The 20,000-nt window shown below is 44.2% G+C and overlaps 1 protein-coding gene across 3 annotated transcripts in view; it reads left to right on the top strand.

Moving 5' to 3' along the window:
• The window catches only part of LOC139267396 (uncharacterized), a 277,107-nt gene that overhangs the window by 252,803 nt on the left and 4,304 nt on the right, over nucleotides 1-20,000 (top strand). For 2 of the 3 annotated variants that reach the window (XM_070885663.1, XM_070885665.1), the window contains 2 exons: nucleotides 8,550-8,615; nucleotides 15,797-15,945. In XM_070885663.1, coding sequence (XP_070741764.1) covers nucleotides 8,550-8,615; nucleotides 15,797-15,945 — 215 coding nt within the window. The remainder of the gene's footprint in view (nucleotides 1-8,549; nucleotides 8,616-15,796; nucleotides 15,946-20,000) is intronic. The other variant, XM_070885664.1, reaches the window with a different exon arrangement.

The raw sequence follows: 20,000 nt of genomic DNA on the forward strand, positions 1-20,000 counted from the left end.
ATCTTGGCTTCAACTCCATTTACTACGTTAAAGGCGTTGTATAAATGCAAGCTAGTGGTGTTGTTATTGCCATGGGGATATCAGCAACATCGGTTAATCCTCAGTGCATAAATGCATCAAGTGAGACACTAATACATTTCTTGCCAAGGCAAGCTCATAGTTGCTCTTTTGTTGACTTGTTCTGTACTGCAGCTGCGACGTGGCTTGCAGGTTGTGGAAGCCATTGGCTAATTCAAGGAGCTTCGTGGGTAGCGCTCTTGTCTCTGAGTCAGAAGGTTCAGGTTTCAAGCCCCACTCCAGAGATTTGAGTGCAATATCTAGGCTGACACTCCAGTGTTTTCGGATAAAGCATTAAACTGAGGTGGGTGCAAAAGATCCCATGACACTATTTCGTCAAAGAGCAGGGGAGTTCTCCTTGGTGTCTTGGCAAATATTTATCCCTCAACCAATATCACTAAAAAAGATTATCTGATTATTATCGCATTACTGTTTGTGGGAACTTGATGTGTGCAAATTGATTGCTGTGTTTCTTACATTACAACAGTGACTATACTTCAAAAGTACTTCATAGGCTCTGAAGTGCTTTGGGACGTCCTGAGGTTGTGCAAGAAGCTATAGAAATGCAAATTCTTTCTTTCTTAGTAGCTCATCTGCCTATCAATGGTATTTCCTCCATCAAGGGTCCCACTATCCTCCTCTAGGCGGTCATCTGGCCAAAACCATTGGCAGATTTGGAGGTGGCCTGGTTACTTAAAACAGTTTAGCACTAAATCAGATTCTCCAACATTTGTTTATGGTAGCTTGAACTATTACTTGAATTTGTGCCTCTGCACAGGCTGATACCATGTAGTTTTCTGAGCACGGCACTCATCTCACTATCTACAACATCCAAGGGTATTCAGCATTTAGGAAGGATAGACAGAAAGGAAAAGGAGGCAGAGTGGCGTTGCTGGTTAAAGAGGAAATTAATGCAATTGTAAGGAAGGACATTAGCTTGGATGATGTGGAATCGGTATGGGTGAAGCTACGGAATACCAAAGGGCAGAAAACGCTAGTGGGCATTGTATACAGGCCACCAAATAGCAGTAGTGAGGTTGGGGACAGCATCAAACAAGAAATAAGGGATGTGTGCAATAAAGGTATGGCAGTAATCATGGGCGACTTTAATCTACATATTGATTGGGCTAACCTAACTGGTAGCAATGTGGTGGAGGAGGATTTCCTGGAGTGTATTAGGGATGGTTTTCTCGACCAATATGTCGAGGAACCAACCAGAGAGCTGGCCATCCTCTAGGTGATGTGTAATGAGAAGGGACTAATTAGCAAACTTGTTGTGCGAGGCCCCTTGGGGAAGAGTGACCATAACATGGTAGAATCCTTTATTAAGATGGAGAGTGACACAGTTAATTCAGAAACTAGGGTCCTGAACTTGGGGAAAGGTAACTTCGATGGTATGAGACGTGAATTGGCTAGATTAGACTGGTAAATGATACTTAAAGGGTTGACGGTGGATAGGCAATGGCAAACCTTTAAAGATCATATGGATAAACTTCAACAATTGTACATCCCTGTCTGGAGTAAAAATAAAACGGGGAAGGTGGTTCAACCGTGGCTAACAAGGAAAATTAAGGATAGTGTTAAATCCAAGGAAGAGGCATATAAATTAGCCAGAAAAAGCAACAAACCTGAGGACTGGGAGAAATTTAGAATTCAGCAGAGGAGGACAAAGGGTTTAATTAAGAGGGGGAAAATAGAGTACATGAGGAAGCTTGCTGGGAACATAAAAACTGACTGCAAAAGCGTCTATAGATATGTGAAGAGAAAAAGATTAGTGAAGACAAATGTAGGTCCCTTGCAGTCGGATTCGGGTGAATTTATAATGGGGAACAAAGAAATGGCAGACCAATTGAACAAATACTTTGGTTCTGTCTTCACGAAGGAAGACACAAATAACCTTCCGGATGTACTAGGGGACCGAGGATCTAGTGAGAAGGCGGAACTGAAGGATATCCTTATTAGGCGGGAAATTGTGTTGGGGAAATTGATGGGATTGAAGGCCGATAAATCCCCGCGGCCTGATAGTCTGCATCCCAGAGTACTTAAGGAAGTGGCCCTAGAAATAGTGGATGCATTGGTGATCATTTTCCAACAGTCTATCGACTCTGAATCAGTTCCTATGGATTGGAGGGTAGCTAATGCAACACCACTTTTTAAAAAAGGAGGGAGAGAGAAAACGTGTAATTATAGACCGGTTAGCCTGACATCAGTAGTGGGGAAAATGTTGGAATTAATTATTAAGGATGAAATAGCAGCGCATTTGGAAAGCAGTGACAGGATTGGTCCAGGTCAGCATGGATTTATGAAAGGGAAATCATGCTTGACAAATCTTCTGGAATTTTTTGAGGATGTAACTAGTAGAGTGGACAAGGGAGAACCAGTGGATGTGGTGTATTTGGACTTTCAAAAGGCTTTTGACAAGGTCCCACACAAGAGATTGGTGTGCAAAATCAAAGCACATGGTATTGGGGGCAATGTATTGACGTGGATAAGAACTGGTTGGCAGACAGGAGGCAGAGAGTCGGGATAAACGGGTCCTTTTCAGAATGGCAGGCAGTGACTAGTGGGGTGCCGCAGGGCTCAGTGCTGGGACCCCAGCTCTTTACAATATACATTAATGATTTCGATGATGGAACTGAGTGTAATATCTCCAAGTTTGCAGATGACACTAAACTGGGTGGTGCTAAAAGGCTGCAGAGTGACTTGGACAGGTTAGGTGAGTGGGCAAATACAAGGCAGATGCAGTATAATGTGGATAAATGTGAGGTTATCCACTTTGGGGGCAAAAACATGAAGGCAGAATATTATCTGAATGGCGGCAGATTAGGAAAAGGGGGGCTGCAGCGAGACCTGGGTGTCATGGTACATCAGTCATTGAAAGTTGGCATGCAGGTACAGCAGGCGGTAAAGAAGGCAAATGGTATGTTGGCCTTCATAGCTAGGGGATTTGAGTATAGGAGCAGGGAGGTCTTACTGTAATTGTACAGGGCCTTGGTGAGAACTCACCTGGAATACTGTGTTCAGTTTTGGTCTCCTAATCTGAGGAAGGGTGTTCTTGCTATTGAGGGAGTGCAGCGAAGGTTCACCAGACTGATTCTAGGGATGGCTGGACTGACATATGAGGAGAGACTGGATCAACTGGGCCTTTATACACTGGAGTTTAGAAGGATGAGAGGGGATCTCAAGAGACATATAAGATTCTGACGGGACTGGACAGGTTAGATGCGGGAAGAATGTTCCCGATGTTGGGGAAGTCTAGAACCAAGGGACAGTCTTAGGATAAGGGGCAGGCCATTTAGGACTGAGATGAGGAGAAACTTCTTCACTCAGAGAGTTGTTAACCTGTGGAATTCCCTGCCGCAGAGAGTTGTTGATGCCAGTTCATTGGATATATTCAAGAGGAAGTTAGATATGGCCCTTACGGCTAAGGGGATCAAGGGGTATGGAGAGAAAGCAGGAAAGGGGTACTGAAGGAATGATCAGCCATGATCTCATTGAATGGTGGTGCAGGCTCGAAGGGCCGAATGGCCTACTCCTGCAACTATTTTCTATGTTTTCTATGTTTACAGTGTGTGCAGTTTCTACTTTGGAGCTATTTACATGCTTAAACTTCAAGGAAAAGCAGTATCAAAAAATATGGAAATCCTTTGAAATTTACCTGAATTTCCTCAATTCACCAGTCAGGAAATTGATCTCTGGGAAGCCCCAGAAATGGGCAACCAAATTTGGAAGAGCCTTCAAACAAAAATTTACTTGCAGTTCCTTTATAACTGATCTAATTAATCTCTTCACCCAGTGAATATTTTGTTCATCGCTATAGTTATAATTAATTGAGATTTGGTGATATACCCAACCTTTGCTGGTCTAACTCTTTTATGTAAAATTTGGATTATTATAAATTGCGCCTGTGTGGAAGTCTGCGTTTAGAGGACATAAAATATACAAAAAGGTGCAACTTGTACACCATAGTTTATTTTTGTAAAAAATGAAGGTGTTTCTAGGCTGTTCGTGGCTGATGCTGCAGTGGGGATTGTACAGCTGCAGAGGCTGGTTGGGAATGCTTATTGTATCACTACCTTATTCAGAAGGAGCAACGCTCCAGGAGGTTGCAAACAAATCCCTCAATGATAACTGTGTCTTGAGATAGTGGACTTTACAAGAGCGAGGCAGTCGTCATCTTAGCTCTGCATTCTTTCACCAATTAGAAATGTATTATGGGTGTCTGGGAACGCCCACTAAAGTGAGTTGGCTTTCTAGAGGTTATTCTCTGATCCACAGATTCTGCTACTAACAGATTCTTAACTACCAGCAAGTGAGTTTTTAAGTGCTTCTCTAACCCTAGATAATTTGTTAGTTAATCATCTAAATGAATCGACCCTCAACTCTTTTGGAGGAGACAAAATAAACATTAAATGAAGTGTCCCCTAATCTGCGGAACACTCCAGCCACTTTTCAACTGCCCTTTTTTTTGTTTTTTTTTTAAAAACCTTTTTTGGTTTTTTTTTTGTGATTTATTTTTTGGGCAATAAAATCATAATGTTTACAAGTGCCCCCTATAAAAGGGGAGGGGGACACTAAAAATCCGGCAATTAAACAAATTAAACTTTAAAACATATAAAATCAAATAAAAATTTGTTTGCCGGGGGTGATAATGCACTGCAGTCCCTCCGGCGCCCACCTCTCGCGGAAGGCCGCGAGCGTACCGGTGGACACCGCGTGCTCCATCTCTCAGGACAGCCTGGCCGGGATGTAGGCGCGGAAGAGAGGTAGGCAGTCAGGCTGAACGACCCCCTCGACCGCCCACTGCCTGGACCGGCTGATGGCACCCTAGGCCGTGCCCAGGAGCAGTCCTACGAGGAGGCCCTCGGACCTACCCGCTCCCCTCCGCATAGGGTGCCCAAAGATCAGGAGTGTGGGATTGAAGTGCAACCAGAAATTGAGGAGCAGCCCCTTTAAATAATGGAACAGGGGCTGCAACCTCATACATTCGATAAAAACGTGGAACACTGACTCTTCCAGACCGCAGAAATTGCAGGCGGCCTGGGAGCCCGTGAACCGACTTAAAAATTTATTGCACAGGACTGCTCCGTGCACCACCCTCCAGGCCAAGTCCCCGATAAATAGTGGGAGGACTCCCGCGTAGAGTGCACTCCATCGGGGACCCCCGCCTCCTCCGGACGGCAAGATGGTACGCCATGGCGTGTCCAGATGGCAGACGAGGATGGCAAGGTTGAGAATGTGCAGGAGCAGCCCGTACAGGAAACCCCTCCGCGCAGAACTGAAAGGCACGGAGGGGATTTCCCCGAGGCGGCTCAAGTTGTGAGGCGCCGGCTCCCGAGGGAGGTTCCGGGGTTTGGCGCCGATGAGGATGAATTGACCCTCAGAACTGTGGAAAAATGGACAGGTGTTTAGTGATTGGCAATCCGGCTGTGTTATGCTATTTCATGTGCTTATCAACAATGGCATTTATCTACACATTAACTGTCACTAACAGGCTGCTGTGGATTGCAATGTAACTACAATATTCAACCAAACTCTCAGTTGTTTTCAAATTATATGCAAATCTATAGAAAGTGGCATCATCAGAGCATGTGCTTTTATATGAGAAAGGCAATGCCTCGTTCCCCTCTGGTCCATATGGCAGCCCCAGATAAAGGGAACTGAGCATTACAGATTTCAAAGCCCAGTCATACCTTTTTCTTTTTCCTTTGATCCATGCTAGTACAAAGGAAGATCAGGAGATGTTGTTCACATTTAATCAAAGCAAACTTACAGTTAAAAACTTCTTCCAGTGACAGACCCGCCAATCAGGTTAGGTTTTCACTGACTAAAAGCTGCCTGTTGGTTAGCCGAGAAGCAACTCCCATTCCTTCAGAACACAGTCAAGTCTTGCTGGCAGGAGCTGTTGATGGAACAGTTGCAAAGGCCACATATGGAAGTATAAGCAATTGATAGCCTGGTGATCAATATTCATTATTTCTATTATTTGGGTCGACTTTGTATTTGGCAGCATTTGGTAAGCGATCCGCATAAACCAAGGTCAGCCACTTGCATCATAGATAGTTTTGTGTTCTGCTTTCCAGCATACAATAAAGCATAATCTCCTGCTCCAGAAAATCAAGGAAGACATTTTAAAACTGTTCCATAGAGGCAAACTATAACTTCCAATTAAATCTAATCTGAAACAAGTAATCGCTTAGTTCATTTTTAAAAATTGATTATGGACATCACTAGCGAGCCCAGTATTTATTGCCCATCCCTAGTTGCCCTTGAGAAGGTAGTGATGAGTTTTCTTCTTGAACCGCTGCAGTCCATGTGGTGAAGATACTCCCACAGTGCTGTTTGGTAGGGAGTGCCAGGATTTTGGCCCAGTGGCCACGAAGGAATGCCGATATATGTCCAAGTTGGGATAGTGTGTGACTTGGAGGGGTACTTGGAGGTGATGGTGTTCCCATGCACCTGCTGCCCTTGTCCTTCAAGGTGTTGGAGGGTGCAGGTTTTGGAGGTGCTGGCGAAGTTTGGCGAGTTGCTGCAGAAGGGATTCCACTGTGGAGGAAATTGTCATTGTACACATCCACTGAGTGAGGTGAAGCAGCATTTTGAATAATTCAATAGGCAAAGAATGAAAAGCAAAACAGCACTGAACATCTGGAATAAGCATTTGCTCAATAGAAAATACATCTGCACCAACCTTACCCGAGAGTCACCACCAAAGATTCATTAAAAAGCCTGTGCTAACATGTACAATTGTCATAGAAACTTTGAACCAATTTGAACTTAAACTAATTATTTTTAAGGAGTTATGATTATTTGTTGATACTGAGCATTTCTGTTTTGTTGTGGTGGGTCAAGCTAAAGTTCCCAATGAGAAGGAAGAAGAAAATGAGAAGGGAAACCATCTCAGGCTGCTCTCATCCACCTCCGTCCTGACCGGCTCTATCTCATGGAGAACAACTACCTTTCTCTCTCAGTGAATGGTCTTTTGTTTCCTAGCTGGACCGGGAGTCAATAGCTTGACCTCTGACTCTCTTCCAGCTCCTTGGGGCTGGATATTGGCTAGCAGAGCTGAAGTTTAACCAAGCTACTGCTCCCTGGGTAAGGGGGTCCCTAGAAACTACCACCCGCTAAGCCCTCAGGAAAGAAGCTGTATCCTAATAAAGTGGTTAATACTAGTTAGAAATAAATTGGTGTCACCCAGATGGCTCAGTCAAGTTTTCTAAATTGACTTCTTTTTTAAATTCATTCTCTGGATATGGGCATCACTAGCAAGGCGCGCATTTATTGCCCATCTCTAATTGTCCAGGTTTGATATAACTAAGTGGGTGTCTAGGCAACTTCGGAGGGCAGTTAAGAGACAACCATGTTGGTGGAGGACTGGAATCTTATATAGCCCAAATTGGGGAAGAACGGCAGGTTTCCTTCCCGAAAGAACTCTATGGATGATTAGTCCAGGCCTCCGGATTATTCATCCCATAACATAACGATTACACCAACCAATAAAATGGTAGCATAGTGGACAAAGGCTTGGACTAATGAACCAAAGACATGAGTTCAAATCCCATCACAGCAGCTGGGGAATTTAAATTCAGTTAATTAATTAAATCTGGAATAAAAAGCTAGTGTCAGTAATAGTGACCATAGAAACATAGAAAATAGGTGCAGGAGTAGGTCATTCGGCCCTTCGAGCCTGCACCGCCATTCAATGAGTTCATGGCTGAACATGCAACTTCAGTACCCCATTCCTGCTTTCTCGCCATACCCCTTGATCCCCCTAGTAGTAAGGACTACATCTAACTCCTTTTTGAATATATTTAGTGAATTGGCCTCAACAACTTTCTGTGGTAGAGAATTCCACAAGTTCACCACTCTCTGGGTGAAGAAGTTTCTCCTCATCTCGGTCCTAAATGGCTTATCCCTTATCCTTAGACATGTTATAAAAAACCATCTGGTTCACTAATGCCCTTTAGGGAAGGACATCCCTTACTTGGTCTGGCCTATATGAGACTCCTGACCCACTTAGACGCTTAACTGCCCACTCAGTTGTACAAAAACGCTATGACAAAGCTACCACTATGGGAGTACCATCACAAGGACAGCAGTGGTTCAAGGTGGCGGCTCACCACCACCTTCTCAAAGGCAATTCGGGATGGACAATAAATGCTGGTCTTGCCAACGATGCTCACATTCCATGAATGAATAATTTTTTAAAAACATTAACTTCTTTGCAAAACTCAAAAACCACTGCTTTTGCTTTTTATTTTCGCTCTGGATCTCCGTGAAATCAGTGTGTAAACCATCAGGTAAATTACTTAAAACATGTAAGTGGATTTAAAAATCCGAGACAAATAGCCGGTGAGATTTAGCAGACGATGAAAGCAGCAATCTGCCAAGCTCTTGCCCCTTTCCTCCCAAAATAAGGAGAGAACATAAATACACAGCACATTTTCATCGCTTGCATTTGTAATATTTTCCTCTTTAAAATAACTATACAGGTGCCATGAAGAAATCGCCATCATCTCTGTGTCGCAGCGCAAGCAGCATCAGAAGTATTTTACCAGGTATTGACATTTAAAAATAAACCTCTACCTGAAATCTTTTAGTCAAGTGTTTTTCCCCATTAAGTGGTGATATTTCCTTTAACTGCTTTGCCATCCATTTGTAACCTGCTTATAAGAACATAAGAACATAAGAATTAGGAACAGGAGTAGGCCATCTAGCCCCTCGAGCCTGCTCCGCCATTCAACAAGATCATGGCTGATCTGGCCGTGGACTCAGCTCCACTTACCCGCCCGCTCCCCATAACCCTTAATTCCATTATTGGTTAAAAATCTATCTTTCTGTGACTTGAAAACATTCAATGAGCTAGCCTCAACTGCTTCCTTGGGCAGAGAATTCCACAGATTCACAACCCTCTGGGAGAAGAAATTCCTTCTCAACTTGGTTTTAAATTGGCTCCCCCGTATTTTGAGGCTGTGCCCCCTAGTTCTAGTCTCCTCGACCAGTGGAAACAACCTCTGTGCCTCGATCTTGTCTATCCCTTTCATTATTTTAAATGTTTCTATAAGATCACCCCTCATCCTTCTGAACTCCAAGGAGTAAAGACCCAGTCTACTCAATCTATCATCATAAGGTAACCCCCTCATCTCCGGAATCAGCCTAGTGAATCGTCTCTGTACCCCCTCCAAGGCTAGTATATCCTTCCGTAAGTAAGGTGACCAAAACTGCACGCAATACTCCAGGTGCGGCCTCACCAATACCCTGTACAGTTGCAGCAGGACCTCCCTGCTTTTGTACTTCATCCCTCTCGCAATGAAGGCCAACATTCCATTCGCCTTCCTGATTACCTGTTGCACCTGCAAACTAACTTTTTGGGATTCATGCACAAGGACCCCCAGGTCCCTCTGCACCGCAGCATGTTGTAATTTCTCCCCATTCAAATAATATTCCCTTTTACTGTTTTTTTTTCCCAAGGTGGATGACCTCACATTTTCCGATATTGTATTCCATCTGCCAAACATTAGCCCATTCGCTTAACCTGCCTAAATCTCTTTGCAGCCTCTCTGTGTCCTCTACACAACCCGCTTTCCCACTAATCTTTGTGTCATCTGCAAATTTTGTTACACTACACTCTGTCCCCTCTTCCAGGTCATCTATGTATATTGTAAACAGTTGTGGTCCCAGCACCGATCCCTGAGGCACACCACTAACCACTGATTTCCAACCTGAAAAGGACCCGTTTATCCCGACTCTCTGCTTTCTGTTAGCCAGCCAATTCTCGATCCATGCTAATACATTTCCTCTGACTCCGCGTACCTTTATCTTCTGCAGTAACCTTTTGTGTGGCACCTTATCGAATGCCTTTTGGAAATCTAAATACACCACATCCATCGGTACACATCTATCCACCATGCTCGTTATATCCTCAAAGAGTTCCAGTAAATTAGTTAAACATGATTTCCCCTTCATGAATCCATGTTGCGTCTGCTTGATTGCACTATTCCTATCTAGATGTTCCGCTATTTCTTCCTTAATGATAGCTTCAAGCATTTTCCCCACTACAGATGTTAAACTAACCGGCCTATAGTTACCTGCCTTTTGTCTGCCCCCTTTTTTAAACAGAGGCGTTACATTAGCTGCTTTCCAATCCGCTGGTACCTCCCCAGAGTCCAGAGAATTTTGGTAGATTATAACGAATGCATCTACTATAACTTCCGCCATCTCTTTTAATACCCTGGGATGCATTTCATCAGGACCAGGGGACTTGTCTACCTTGAGTCCCATTAGCCTGTCCAGCACTACCTCCCTAGTGATAGTGATTGTCTCAAGGTCCTCCCTTCCTACATATCCGTGACCATCAATTTTTGGCATGGTTTTTGTGTCTTCCACTGTGAAGACCGAAGCAAAATAATTGTTTAAGGTCTTAGCCATTTCCACATTTCCCATTATTAAATACCCCTTCTCATCTTCTAAGGGACCAACATTTACTTTCGTCACTCTCTTCCATTTTATATATCGGTAAAAGCTTTTACTATATGTTTTTATGTTTTGCGCAAGTTTACTTTCATAATCTATCTTTCCTTTCTTTATTGCTTTCTTAGTCATTCTTTGCTGTCGTTTAAAATGTTCCCAATCTTCTAGTTTCCCACTAACCTTGGCCACCTTATACGCATTGGTTTTTAATTTGATACTCTCCTTTATTTCCTTGGTTATCCACAGCTGGTTATCCCTTCTCTTACCGCCCTTCTTTTTCACTGGAATATATATTTTTGTTGAGCATTATGAAAGAGCTCCTTAAAAGTCCTCCACTGTTCCTCAATTGTGCCACCGTTTAGTCTGTATTCCCAGTCTACTTTAGCTAAATCTGCCCTCATCCCACTGTAGTCCCCTTTGTTTAAGCACAGTACGCTCGTTTGAGACACTACTTCCTCGCCCTCAAACTGTATTACAAATTCAACTGTACTGTGATCACTCATTCCGAGAGGATCTTTTACTAGGAGATCGTTTATTATTCCTGTCTCATTACACAGGACCAGATCTAAGATAGCTTGCTCCCTTGTAGGTTCTGTAACATACTGTTTAAGAAACAATCCCGTATGCATTCTATGAATTCCTCCTCAAGGCTACCCCGTGCGATTTGATTTGACCAATCGATATGTAGGTTAAAATCTCCCATGATTACTGCCGTTCCTTTTTCACATGCCTCCATTATTCCCTTGATTATTGTCCGCCCCACCGTGAAGTTATTATTTGGGGGCCTATAAACTACGCCCACCAGTGACTTTTTCCCCTTACTATCTCTAATCTCCACCTACAATGATTCAACATTCCACTTCCCCTCCCGTGGCCAGACCCAACATGAAGGTGACTTTGATATTTTTTGACGATGAAGAGCAAAATTTTGCTGATGACTACAATAACAATAACAACAACTTGTATTTATATAGCGCCTTTAATGTAAGCCATTCCAAGGTGCTTCACAGGAGAGTTATCAAACAGAATTTGACACCGAGCCACATAAGGAGATATTCAGGCAGATTGGTCAGAGGTAGGTTTTACGGAGTATCATAACAGAGGAAAGAGAGGTAGCGAGGTTTAGGGAGGGAATTCAAGAGCTTAGGTCCTTGGCAGCTGAAGGCACACCCTCCAATGGTGGAGCGATTAAAAACTAGAAGATGTACAAAGTTCCTCTCCCCCCCACTTTTCTCCATTACTTTCCTGAAAAAGGTGATTCACACCATAATTTTAAAATGTTTATGCTTGTGTTCAAATCCCTCCATGGTCTCACCCTTCTCTATCTCTGTAACCTCCTCCAGCCCCACAACCCTCAGATATCTGCATTTCTCCAATTCTGGGTGCTTGTGCATCCCCAATTTCCTTCATCCCACCATTGGTGGCCATGCCTTTAGCTGCCTCGGCCCAAGATCTAGAATTCCCTCCCTAAACCTTTTGGACACTCTACTTCTCCCTCCTCCTTTAAGACACTACTTAAGACCATGCTTTTGGTCACCTGTTCTACTATCTCCTTTTGTTGTAAAAATGTTTTTGATAAATTGTCAGACTACTTGTCCGACATCCAGTACTGGATGAACATAAATTTTCTCCAATTAAATATTGGGAAGACCAAAGCCATTATCTTTGGTCCCCACCACAAACTACGTTCCCTAGCCACTGACTCTATCCCTCTCCCTAGCATCTATCTGAGGCTAAACCAGACTGTTCGCAACCTAGATGCCATATTTGATCCTGAAATGAGCTTCCAGCCACATATCCATGGCGTAACTATAACCGCCTATTTCTACCTCCGTAACATTGGCCGCCTTCACCCCTGCCTCAGCTTATCTGCTGCTGAAATCCTCATCCGTACCTGTGTTACCTCTAGACTTGACTACTCCCAACACATTCCTGGCTGGTCTCCCACATTCTACTCTACGTAAACTTGGTCATCCAAAACTCAGTAGCCCGTGTCCTAACTCGCACCAAGTCCCGATCACCCATCACCGCTGTGCTCGCTGACCTACATTGGCTCCCGGTTAAACAATGTATCGATTTCAAAATACTAATCCCTCCATGGCCTCGTCCCTCCCTATCTCTATAATCTCTTTCAGTCTCACAACCCCATGAGATATCTGCGCTCCTCAAATTCTGCCCTCTTGAGCATTCCTGATTATAACTGCTCAATCATTGGTGGCCGTGCCTTCAGCTGGCTGGGCCCTATGCTCTGGAACTCCTTCCCTAAACCTCTCCGCCTCTCTTTCCTCCTTTAAGATGCTCCTTAAAAGCTACCTCTTTGACCAAGCGTCTGGTCATCTGCAATCTCTCCTTATGTGGCTCGGTGTCAAATTTATTTGTTTTGTCTTATAACACTGCTTGAAGCGCCTTAGGACGTTTTACTACATTAAAGGCGCTACATAAATAAAAGTTGTTGTTGCTGTTGTTGATAATGCCCCTTGAGAGATGCTTTACTAAGTTAAATGTGCTATATGCATGGCAAGTTGTTGTTATGGTACAGCTCCACAAGCAGTGACAGCCCACTGGCACTTCAGCCAAATAACTACTTATCATCTGCAGCCTAAACCGTGCCCCTACCCACTGTTATATACAGACTCACCAGCAGCACACACTGGATAGCGCACAGCAGCAGCAGAAGCCTGACTTATTTCACGCCCCGCCTCCCCACCGCGCCATGCCCAGCCCCATGGTTTAAGGTGTTCGGGCCAACGGTGGTGTTGCCACTGATTGAACATAGACCAGGGATTGAATCCTAGACCTGATTTAGCTGTATGGCTCAGTACCACACCTGCTGCCTTTACTCGCTGAGCTGTTCTGTGCACTGTGGGTATATTGTACTGTGCTCAGAAAGGTGCTTGAGACTATCAGTGGGTAGCAGTAATTGGAGTGCAAGCAGGGATGCTGCTAAATCTGGTCATGAGTACTGAAACGTATCAGGTAGGTTAGCTAAATATGCTGAGAACCTTGGTAGTAATGACCACAATATGATATCGGTTAATATGGGAATACACATCACCTGCAAGTTACCCTCCAAGTTACACTCCATCCTGACTTGGAAGTATAACGTCATTCCTTCATCGTCGCTGGGTCAAAATCCTGGAACACTCTCCGTAACAGCACTATGGGAGTACCTTCACCACACGGACCGCAGCGGTTCAAGAAGACGGCTCACCACCACCTTCTCAATTAGGGATGGGCAATAAATACTGGCCTTACCAGCAACACCCACATCCATTTAAAAAATCCAACTGGAAAGGAGAAAAGTCAGTACAAAAGCTAAAACACCAGATTGGATTAGGGCAGATTTTAGAAAGATGAGGAGGAGAGCTAGGTGAGGTGAGGGAAAAGGAGAAATTGGCACACAGGACTGTTGAGCAAGAGTGGGATGAAAAAAAAAGATATTGCAAAAGGTACAGAGTCAGTATATTCCATTGAAAAAGGAAACTATGTTGCTTTAGGATGTCACAGATAAGTAAAGTTGAAACCAATTAAAATTGAAGAGGACCTTTTAGTATAATAATGAAAAAATAAAGGAGAATATGAAAAAATAAGAAAATAAGCAGGATAAGAAAAGCAAAGAGGGAGAAAACAAAATACCAAAAACATCAAAAGGAACAGAAAAGTATTTTCGAAGTATGTCAGTTAAAGGAGAATTGTTAAAATGGAGCTGGGACCCGAGAGGAAAGGATTGTCAATTTGTAGATGATCAAAAAGTGGCAAATAAGTATTTTGCAACGATCTTTACTAAAGAAGATATCGGAGAGGAGGTGAATCCTGAAGTGATTTGAAAGCAAGATGAACGATATTACAATGGATAAAAGAAAACATTTAGATAAGTTAGTTAGGCTAAAGGAGACCAAAACATCAGGGTCCAACTGAATACATCTGAGGATCCAGAGCGAGGAAATTGCCAGGCTCCAGAAATTATATTCAGAACTCTATTGAGTGGCCAATGTAGTGCCTGTTTTTTTTTTAAAAAAGGGAAACCTAGCTAATCTGGATAATTATTGGCTAATTAGTTTAACATCTGTGGTCGAGAAATTTTTGAGTGTTTAATTATAGATGAAATTACCATGTATGTAGATAGAGAAAATATTTAGTAGTGGATTTCGAAAGGGTCGATCATGCTTAACAAATCTCATAGGAAGTAACAGATATGGTAGATGGGGACTTGTAAAGGACATGGTCCTCAGGAAAGCCTTTAACAAGGTACCACGGGGAGATTACTGGACAAAATTATGGTGTATGGAGTCAGAACAAACTGAATTTAGAAACTGGTTAGAAGGGAGAAAACAGTAAGAGTTATGGACAGTTTTTCAGAGGGTGGCATGTTTGGAAAAGTCCCACAGGGTTCAGTTCTGGGGCCATTTCTATTCACTGTATAGCAATGATTTGGATTTAGGCCTAGAGGGAGTGGTTTTGAAATTTACAGATTATACCAAAATAGGAGATATAGTTAATTCTTTAGAAGACCAAAGGAAGCTGAAAAGCAATGTTGATGAGATGGGGGAATAGGCTAAAAAGTGACACATGAAATTCAATTTATTATGAGGCAATAAATTTAGTTTAAAAAAATAACGGCGGTAATTCTACTCTAAGCGGAAGTAGGCTTGGTGCTGTAGAAAAGCCGATGGATTTGGGGATACAGGTTCTCAGAGAATTAAAGGCAGCACCTCAGATTGATAAGGCCTTAAAAAAAGTTCTGAAATTCTAGGTTTTATTACAAGAGGTATAGAATGCAAAGGAGGTAATGATGAGCCTATATAAAACTTTAAGACCTCAGTTGAAGTACTATGTGCAGCATTGGGCTCCACACTAGAGCGGGTACAACACAGATTTATTGAGGGGTCTAGAGCGAGGGGCCATTGATACAAGAACAAAGAGGAGAAACTTCATTACAGAGTGATTGAGGTAGACACTGTGCCAAGATTAGACTGGAAAAGAGACTGAAGGGCAATGGGAACAGAGAGGCTAAATGCAATTGGGACTATTTGCTCATGTGTCGGTAAACATCAACATGGCCTAGTTGGATCGAATGGCTTACTGTTTGTATTTCACTGAGTGCCATTCAGGGTTTCTGTATTGGTCTATTTAATATTGTTTTGTTTGTAATACTGTTACATAATGTGAATTATAATTGTTATATTACAAGTGTGATGGTACAGCTGATAACCCTGGCACCAGTTCTATTTGATAGACTGTATAAAATGCTTGTGTACCTCTTACCCAGGCACTGGATTACTGACTCACTTTCGATCCCGCTCCTCACTAACGATTTCCAGGGATCATTATCAGCGCTATTTGACTACTGACTTAAAGACCATTGATGCTAGTGGAACTATTACTGGTGGTGGAAGAAGGATACAAAGACCAAAAACAGTGAGTAGAAGATATGTAACAGAGGCTTACCATTCCATTTTTGATTGATATTATAAATTGCATCCTGCCTCTATGGGCACGGTAGCTCTTGGTTATGTTACTGGACTAGTAATTCAGAGGCCTGGACTAATGATCTGGAGACATGAATTCAAATCCCACCATGGCAGCTGGGGAATTTAATAAAATTCAGTTAATTAAATAGATCTAGAATTTTTAAAAAGCTAGTATCAGTAATGGTGACCATGAAAACTACTGGAGTGTCGTAAAAACTCATTTGGTTCAGTAATTTGAGTTCTAGATCAGCCAACCAGTTCATAAGCTTTAATCTTTTCTGTAGTACATATGCATCACTTACTGAAATTATATACAATGCTGCTGCAGTGCTCCCCCCAAAAGTCATCAACCTTTACATGGATTAATAAGAATTATTACGCAAGAGATTGTGGGGTTTATACCAGTCTGGAGACACGAGCTGGAAGATTCACTGCAACTGGTTTCTCTGTAATCAGGCAGTGGAGCACCTGATTACAGCTATCTGCAACAATCCATTCCAGATCGCTAAGTAAATCAGTTACCTCTTCATTGTGAATTGGAGTCCTAGATCTTTCATTTAGTTACAATTCTCAATCGGTTCATAAAGAAAAAAAAGTAGAGGACCTGTAGTCCTGTAGAGCCCATGAAACATATAGGGGAAGAGATGTCAAAATAGCATAATTAATGAGCAGCCACTCCAAGTACTCGGTCCTCTAGCCTACATAGGACTCCACTATGTCCCACACTATGGCCACGATCTCGCTAACCGTAGCGAAACCGGGACAGCCAGCAGCCTCAAACCCTACTCCCGTCTTCACCCTGCCTCCTCCAAGTGATTTTGCCCAGATTTGGCTTGCTAAGCCTGCCCTTCGAGGTTCCCGGCCAATTAAGAGGAAGCGGGTCTGATGATGTCATCGGATGATGTGTCGCCAGCCGGTTTCCTTAAAGGGGCCATGTCCATTCATTTCTACAGTTGTGCTGTCAGTGTTCTACAGCAATAAGCTGCTGCAAACACTCACAAACACTGCACAAAGGTGCACCAGGCTCTTCCGTGACTCCGTCCATGTAGGGAGTCACAGCATGCAGGGAGGTTCTCTTCCCTTCCAATGGGCGGAAGAGAACTCCCCAGGAAATCAACACAGCCTGGCTGCACATTGCATAGCAGGGCACAAGCAGGGGTGTCATCTGGAGGACCAGGCTGCAGTGGCACAAACCTTTCAATGATTACAATAGGTCACAAAACGTTACTCAACCTCATCCTCCTGTGCCACTCATCAAATTCCCATCACTCTGCCTTTCCTACCCTACTCCTGCACTTTCATACTCACACCTGTAGGGTGTTTGTTTTTTTCACTCTACTCTGATTCTTAGACCCTGGAACTTATTGGGAAAAGGACAAAACGCGACACAAAATCACTAAATTGCGCAGACTACCTGTGGCTTCTTTCCTCGGTCGCTAGCCTAGTTAACCCGGGATTACTCCAGCCTATCCAAGACTGTTTGTGTTGTGTATCTGTAAAGCATGCACTCCCATGTTCCGCCACCAGGGAGCTCATCCCCTGAAGTCCCAAGGGATCCCAGCATATAAGCCGGCCCCTAAGGCCTGTTCCTCAGTCTGGAGTGTCTTATTAAAGACTGAGGTTACTGTTACTTTAACCTCCCTGTGTGCAGCCTCATCTGTGTTAGGAACACAATAACTGGTGACGAGAATATGAATCCAACGCAAAGATGCAGCAAACTGTGGGCATCCTGGAGAAGTTCTCGGAGGGTGACGACTGGGAAGCCTATGTTGAACGGCTAGACCAGTACTTTGTAGCCAACGAGCTGGACAGAGAAGGAAGCGCTGCAAAAAGGAGAGCGGTCCTCCTCACAGTCTGCGGGGCACCGACCTACAACCTCATGAAGAATCTTCTGGCTCCGGTGAAACCCACAGATAAGTCGTATGAGGAGCTGTATACACTGGTTCGGGAGCATCTTAACCCGAGGGAGAGCGTTCTGATGGTGAGGTATCGGTTCTACATGTGCCAGTGATCTGAAGGTCAGGAAGTGGCGAGCTACGTCGCCGAGCTAAGGCGACTTGCAGGACAATGTGAGTTTGATGGCTACCTGGAGCAAATGCTCAGAGACTTTTTTGTACTGGGCATTGGCCAGAAGACCATCCTCTGAAAACTTTTGACTGTAGAGACACTGACCCTCAGTAAGGCCATTGCGATAGCACAGGCGTTTATGTCCACCAGTGATTACACCAAACAAACCTCTCAGCACACAAGTGCTAGCAATGTTCATAAGTTAACTGGAATTGTGTTTGCGAGCAGAAATGTATAGGGCAGAAACCACGAGTCTGCAACTGCCAGCAGGCCTCAGGTGACCCAGATGACTCAGAGACCCCAACAAAAGATGAATGCAAGGCAATTCACACCTTATTGGCGTTGTGGAGGCTTCCATTCAGCCTATTCATGCCGCTTCAAAGGGTATGTTAGCAAGAGCTGTGCAACAATGGGGCACCTCCAACGAGCTTGCAAACGAGCTGCAAGCTCTGCAAAACCTGCTAACCACCACGTGGCAGAGGAAGATCGGTCCATGGTGGATCAAGGCAATTTCGAGCATCAGAGAGAGGAGGCAGATGCTGAAGTACAAGGGGTGCACACATTTTCGACGAAATGTCCACCTATAATGCTAAACGTAAAATTGAATGGCTTACCCGTAGCCATGGAACTGGACACTGGCGCTAGTCAATCCAACATGAGTAAAAAGATGTTTGAGAGACTGTGGTGCAACAAGGCATTCAGACCAACCCTGAGCCCCATCCACACAAAACTGAGAATGTACACCAAAGAGCTTATCACTGTCCTGGGCACCACCATGATCAAGGTCACCTACGAAGACACGGTGCACAAATTGTCACTCTGGATTGTCCCGGGCGATGGCCCCACACTGCTTGGAAGGAGCTGGCTGGGCAAAATCCGCTGGAACTGGGATGACATCCAAGTGCTATCACATGTCGATGAGGCCTCATGTACCCAGGTTCTCAACAAATTTCCTTCCCTTTTTGAGCCAGGCATTGGAAACTTTTCCGGGGCGAAGGTGCGGATCCACTTGGTCCCAGAGGCACGACCCATTCACAAGGCGCGAGTGGTACCTCACATGATTAGGGAGAGACTGGAAATCGAACTGGACAGGCTGCAACGCGAGTGCATCATCTCCCCAGTGGAATTCAGCGAGTTGGCCAGCCCGATTGATCCAGTACTCAAAAGTGACGGCACAGTCAGGATTTGCAGCGATTATAAAGTAACTATTAATCGTTTCTCGTTACAGGACCAATACTCGCTACCTAAGGCAGATGACCTATTTGCAACACTGGCAGGAGGCAAGACGTTCACCAAGGTCGACCTGACTTCGGCTTACATGACGCAGGAGCTGGAGGAGTCTTCGAAGGGCCTCACCTGCATCAACACGCACAAGGGACTGTTCATCTACAACAGATGCCCGTTTGGAATTCGGTCAGCTGCAGCGATCTTCCAGGGAAACATGGAGAACCTACTCAAGTCGGTACCACACACGGTGGTCTTTCAGGATGACCTATTGGTCACGGGTCGGGACACCGCCGAGCACCTACAAAACCTGGAGAAGGTCCTCCAGCAACTGGATCGTGGAGAGCTGCGGCTGAAGAGGTCGAAACGCATCTTCATGGCAACAGAAATGGAGTTTTTGGGGAGAAAGATCGCGGCGGACGGCATTCGGCCCACAGAAGCTATCAGGAATGCGCCCAGGCCACAGAATGTCACGGAGCTGCGGTCATTCCTGGGACTCCTCAACTATTTTGGTAACTTCCTACCGGGGTTAAGCATCCTCTTAGAGCCCCTACATGTGTTATTGCGCAAAGGTGAGAACTGGGTATGGGGGAAAAAAGCAAGTAATTGCTTTTGAGAAAGCCAGAAACATTTTATGCTCCAATAAGCTGCTTGTATTGTATAACCCGTGTAAAAGACTTGTGCTAGCATGTGACGCGTCGCCGTACGGAG

The sequence above is a fragment of the Pristiophorus japonicus genome, chromosome 7 (genome assembly GCF_044704955.1).
Source record: "Pristiophorus japonicus isolate sPriJap1 chromosome 7, sPriJap1.hap1, whole genome shotgun sequence".
Classification (NCBI taxonomy): Eukaryota; Metazoa; Chordata; class Chondrichthyes; family Pristiophoridae; genus Pristiophorus; species Pristiophorus japonicus.